The sequence below is a fragment of the Corvus brachyrhynchos genome, unplaced genomic scaffold (genome assembly GCF_000691975.1).
Source record: "Corvus brachyrhynchos isolate BGI_N302 unplaced genomic scaffold, ASM69197v1 scaffold56, whole genome shotgun sequence".
NCBI classification, from domain to species: domain Eukaryota; kingdom Metazoa; phylum Chordata; class Aves; order Passeriformes; family Corvidae; genus Corvus; species Corvus brachyrhynchos.
Genome location: NW_008238664.1, coordinates 8052770 through 8058997, shown reverse-complemented (window position 1 = coordinate 8058997; position 6228 = coordinate 8052770). Strand labels below are relative to the sequence as shown.

The following is a 6228-nucleotide window of genomic DNA, read 5'->3' as shown; positions in this document are numbered from 1 at the left end:
TTTACTTCATTTGTAAGAAATGGTTTCTGGGATGACTGCATCCCTGCCTGTGAACACAGTGGTCCCAGAGAGAAAAGTCTGCCTCCTGACTTTGATTTGGCCTTCAGTTTCTGCAGCTACACTGAGCTACTTACCTGGCACTTCTGGCTGAGATGAGAATACAGGAACAACAGCTCATGAAGGTGGAAGTTAAATTGAAGTTATGGCCCTGGAACATCAGGGCAGTAGGGGTCTACTGAAGACACTGATTTTCCTTTCAGACACCCACTGAATGCCATGTTGGCAGCCAGAGGTGCACTACTTGTGCTTCGTTGCTGTACTTCACTGTAACAGGGTGTCTGCACTGAAGGGTTACGAAGTAGAACAATACCAGCCTAAGGAAACCTCTGCAGGTGTTCAGCTACGTGGCTGCTGAACTGGCAGCACTTGGACTTCTGTAAAGCAAGCGGCAAGCAAGCAGCCTCTAGCAAGCAACACGCCCCTGGGTATAGCTGACAGTTCCAGATTTTATTAGTGTTCTATCCACACCAATATGCTGGCCACCAAAACCACCAAAGGAAGAAGGGATGACAAAAAAACCCCTATTTTCCCAGCAAGTAAGACTTTCATACAAATTAACATAAGTACATTCTTTAAACAAAAAGAAAGAAATGGAGTATGATAATGTACACAGACATTCACTTATTTCAGTTTTACAGTTCAAGAGAGGCATCCACATTACAGAAGTCAAATTCAAATCTGTCCTATTTACAAGTAGCTGTGGCCTGAAAATACTTAACTGCAGAAAGGATGATGCTGGCTATAGCTGAGACTTCCTTGCACTTGGTCAGTTTTGTATCACTGTCTGCTCTTCAAGGCCTCCACCAACCTAGGAACAAGGTTAAGTCAGTTTACTGGAAAGTCATTTCAATTCTGCTGAAATACTTCCAGGAGAAAACCAGTCATTCTTCTACTGTGGACTCCTTTATGTCAGACCATCCACAAATCCAGTCTTACAAAAACCCCTACCAAATCTGTAAAATTAAGCCTAGGAATGAAGCATAACTAGACTGGTACTCACCATTCCATTGCTTCATCAAGCCCCGTGCCTTTAGTTGCAGAGGTTTTGAATATCTGCCATTTTCGGTCCTTCAAAGCTGGTAAGCCAAGGGCATTTGCCATTTCTGTGGGAGTCATGGCCTGTTCCATGTCCTGTTTATTTGCAAACACCACCAAAATGGCTTTCTTCAGCTCTTCTTCCTAAAAGAAAGGGAAATCGTGGAAGTTGTTGCAGAGACTTCTACAGAATTTATTTAAGGAGAGAAAACCTGTATAATAAAAAGGAATTTCAGCAGCTCTCAATGATTTTGTTTGCTGATTTCTGTTCTGTAGAAAATTCTTCAGTGAAAGAATGGTGTTTATTTTGAATTCCAGTATGATACCCCCATAGGGGCAGTTTCAAAACATGGCCAGTGCAAATTATGAAACAAGCTGGTAGTTGGATTTAACAAGGCACATTAAATGAGCTTGCAGGTATTTTGAGGGGCAGGGGAAGAGAGAGAAAGGAAGTGTTGCTCAACTCATCTTACTTATAGTACCCTGTTCTACATGTGTTCTTCAGCTTCAAAACATAGTAGGATACTAATTACTGTCAATCCTTCAGGGCCTGATTTTGCCACCACTGCAGTACTGAGCAGCTGTCCTGGCAGGCAGGTGAATTTTCATAGGACCACAAGGCACCATGAAATTAACTGCCCAGATAAAGCTGCACAAACCCATGAAATACCTGCAGAGTATTCAGTGCTTTTTTCAGTCCAAAGTGTTGCATGGGCTGTGCTGAGGGCTGAAGCTTCACAAGTGAAGCTGAGCTTCACTTGATTCACTGAATCAAATTTCACATTCACTCCAAAGAAAAAGTTTTAATTTCTCAATTTTTTACTGATAACAACTGTCATCCTTGTTTTCTTACCTCTAACATAGCAACAAGCTCTGATTTTGAAGTGCCAATTCTGTCTCGATCGCAGCTGTCCACTACATAAATGACAGCGTCTGTGTTCGAATAGTAACACCGCCAGTAGGGCCTGCAGAGGAGAGAGAAGTTCCAGTCATGGCATTTGCATGTAAGCAATTCTTTTTAGCCAGATAATTAAACACAGATCACCCAGAGGAAGTAAAAACTGTCTCTGGGGTGAAAGACCCCAGGAGGCAAGTAGGAGACTTCAAAAATGAACAGACAATACAAATACTCTCCAAGGCAGGAAAAAGAAAAAAGTCCAACACAAAGCAAATAAAAAGCAGCTTGAAAACAGGAAAAGAACAGAAATGCTGGGGACAGATTTATTTGGGAATCAGACTGCAGGACATTAGGTCCATAACTGAGGGACAGAAAAGCATAGAAAGTTTAAAGACACAAGCATCTTCATTACAGTCACCAAAGAAGGATAACCAGAGAAATCTTAAATGACTAATTAATACAGGCAAGTAACTAACAAGGATCAAAACAAACCACCTTTTGCAGAATTACTGTACTGAAACTAAGGGAAGGAACCTTTATCTCACTGACTGCACCTTCCTTCCTAACTAACTACGCTACACCTTGCTATTGAGCACTGAAGAAGGAATCACTAAAGGATTGTACAGGGTAATGTACTGAATGTACAGGGATTGTACTGATAATGACTCATTACAAAACTTATGAAGCTTGCTAAAAATTAACTGTCTATACCTAAATCCAACTTCAATATTCTTAAGAGTGCAAAGCTAGGAAGTATCCTTTTGGGTTTTTATCACCCCCTCCACTCTTTCTCAGAATGCTACTCAATTGCCTCCTACACTAATGAATTTGTTTTTCAAAGCAAAACTGAATACAAATGAAAAAACACTTGCTTGGTTTTTTCCAATCTGTAGTGCATCACAAGTTTTACAAACTGAATTCCATCAGATGAAAATGCTTTCCTGAGAATGGGCTGTTTTTAAAACCAATTTGCAGAAGTCCCTGCTAAGAGTATTCCAAGAACCTGGCACTCTTTAGAGAAAGTTAATTGACTTTAAGAAATCTCTTACCTTATGCTTGTCTGTCCTCCTAAGTCCCAGACTTGAAATTTCAGATTCTTGTAGGTCACCGTCTCAACATTGAAGCCAATGGCTGAAACAAAGTTAAACAATTTCACTGTTGGTGATTTTCCTGTTTTTCTGAAGAATACCACGACACTTAGTTTAAGATTTTCAGACCTGAAAAGTCTCAGTAGCTGCACAATGAAGTTCATGCCTTTTGCGAAGTTACCCCAACAAACATGATTCAAAATAATGCAGAAATTTTTCTTCTTTGAACAATAAAACCACATCGTAAACATATTTTAGAGATTTGTAACGAATGCTAAGGTTGGCAAAAATCCACAGCAGTGTGCCTGAAATCACCAAAAGAAACAGAGCAAGGGCTGAAGAACTGGCCTGCTGTGATAACCACGTACACAACTGACAGCAAGAGAGCACTAAGGAATGTGTGCTTCCTGTCCACACAAGGTCTGCACGCTCATAAGAACCACAGCAGAACCAAAGCAGAACCAACTTCTCAGCAGAGGACTCGATACTGATGTCTGGAAGATGGCAACTAGGCTGCAGTATCACATATGTCATTCCTTTTCCTGCCAGCCCAGGGAAACACAGCACAGGAAAGTGAACAGTGGGCATAGGGTGCTTAAAATTTATAGAGGGTGAAATAAGCAAAACCCTTGGGCAAAAAGAGTATAGCCCAGCAAGCGCGGCTTCTAGAAGGTAACAGAGGCCTGAACAAAGTCAGATTCAGGAGGAACACAACAGACATGACAAGGACAGAAAAGTCAAGCATCCCTTGTCCTTCATGTTACACAGAGCAATCATGGCCAGAACACTTGGCCCAGTGTGTGTGGCTGCATGAATGCCAAGACAAGTGGTGAAATCAGCTACATTTTTTTAAATAAGCATCATCTTCTTCCATGAAACCTCACATTGAGTCTTGTTACATTTTCTACAGAACGTAAGGTTAAATCATCTGATTTCTTCTTCTCCATGTTAAACAAGTGTTTATATAACCCTTGTCAAAAAAAAAGGTATGATTTACTGACACCATCCTATGTACAGCAACAGTGACCTCTGGAATTCACATAATAGCTGTGTTTGGAAACGAAGGAATTATGCAGTCCACTGTTACCTATCATGGTCAGCCTGCCAAATCATGCTAACAATCTTGAGGTCAAATGCTTTTTGCATTTTGCAGGGCAGCATAAAGTATTCTTTTGTAATACTTTTATCCAAGAAAAATTCTTGGATACAGCAGTGCAAGGCTCCCACAACACAAGGTCCTTTTGTTTATGAAGGAAGAGTACAGTAAGTTCAGCTGGCAAAGTTTATGTGTTAGAGCTACAGGCAAATATACTCCCTATGGGCAGATCACTTACTCGGAATGGTGGTCACAACTTCTCCAACTTGTAACCTGTAGAGAATGGTTGTTTTTCCTGCTCCATCCAGCCCCAGGATGAGAATCCTCATCTCTCGAGTTCCAAACAAACTGGAAAAGATGGTGGAGAAAAAGCCCCCTACAAAAAGCAGAAGAGAAAGACATTTCAACGTCAGCCAGCTCTGTGGAGGATATGCAAAGGCAGACAGACCGACCTCATTTCTTACTGACTACAAGATGCTTCTTTTCTCCACTGAAAAAAGACAAGTTCAGGTTGTTGCCCAGATGGCTGTGTGCTCAACTACATTATGTCCTCCTGGTTTATGTTGCCATTTTATGGTTCTATGGTAGCTCACTCCAGCAAATTATGTTGCAGCAGCAGCATCAAGCTTTCTCACTGCAGTTACACTTCTATTTTTTCCTTTTCTCTCATTTGCCAAAATCTGAGTCATCTTCTTTTCTTCTTGCATCAGACTCTTATCTTTTCAGTGCCAGAGACTATACAAGGACCAAAAGAAGCCTGAAAAAATTCAGCATCAGAAGATGTTTATGGTCTTCCATAGAACCATCCACTTCTTTTTTTCTTAAAATTAGGTATAAATCAGTAAGTACATGTTAAATCAGTTCATTACAAACAGCAAAGCTGCACTAAATCAAGTACATTAATGCTACAGAGAAGTCTAGGAGCTGATTTTAAATGTCCTTCTCATTCTTTTTTCCAAAACTGGCTTGCCCCAGCATCTCATTTATTCTCTAAATGCATGCAAGAGTACTTGTGGCCAGGCTAGTATCTGATTTATGCCTACTAGATTTTTAATCCTAGAAACAATACTAGTGTTCTAAGCCAGTAACAATTACATTTTTTGCAATGATTTTTATAACAAACATATGTTAAATCATAATTTTGTAAATACAGGTAAAGCCTGCAAAAGATAATGAAACATCCAACAAGCCAGAATCACTGATGACACTGATAAATATATCAGAGACAAATTAATGAAGATGTGCAACCAAAATCTTACTGAAAGATGTTTTAATAAAAATTATTTCCTGTGTTTGCCTGTCTAGGCATCTGTGAAGCCTTTCCATGGAAAGGAGGGAGCAACGAGCTTAGGAGCAAGCATGCTTAAATTTCAGAAGGAATTCAGACTGATAACAAGTTGCTTTATTTCTTCTAAGCCCATCCCACCAGAGAAGCCATACACACTACAGACCTGGAAAAGAGAAGGTATAAGGGACCATCAGTTGCCAGTCTGCATAGCGCTGCTCATGGCACCTCTAATTGCCAGACAGGCAAATAACCTTAAGAGAACTCAGCTGGGAAAGGTATTTCAACAGAAACATCACAAGTAGAAAGCTACCACTGGCTGCATGGAGGCCTAAGATTCGAAAATTCAGTCCGTAACTTTGCTTGCAGCCAGACATCTCTCACTTCCTCTTTTTATATGCAATTGTGTATGCTTTTCCCACACTAAACCACTGCTCAAATACCATCTGCAATAAGATAGGTTCACGTCAATCACTTAACCCTCAGATTCAGGGCCTCTCTTAAATTTACTAGTCTGCAAGACCTTCTCTCCTCATTCACTCCTTATTAGCAGCCCTTCAGAGACTTGATGCAGAGTTTAATTTTCCCAGGTGTCAGGAGCACAGAAGCATCAGGATATGCCCGAACACACCCTCCTGCCGCTGCACGGACGATTCGCCATCGCAAGGCAGCTCCACCGCGGCCTCCGGGCGCTCCAGCGGCGGCTGTCCGGGAACCGGCCCGCGGGCAGGGCCTGGCCCGAGCGCATGTGGGCACCGCCCGAGCG

The 6228-nt window shown here is 41.4% G+C and overlaps 1 protein-coding gene across 1 annotated transcript; it reads right to left on the bottom strand.

The window, feature by feature from the left end:
• Positions 1–486: 486 nt before the first annotated feature.
• On the bottom strand, positions 487–4553 carry ARL1 (ADP ribosylation factor like GTPase 1). Its single transcript, XM_008636535.2, has 5 exons — positions 4416–4553; positions 3043–3124; positions 1949–2060; positions 1061–1239; positions 487–868 (listed from the first exon to the last, which is right to left on the bottom strand). The coding sequence occupies exons 1-5, from the start codon at positions 4504–4506 to the stop codon at positions 838–840; spliced, it is 495 nt and encodes a 164-aa protein (XP_008634757.1). The 5' UTR covers positions 4507–4553; the 3' UTR covers positions 487–837.
• Positions 4554–6228: the final 1675 nt, after the last annotated feature.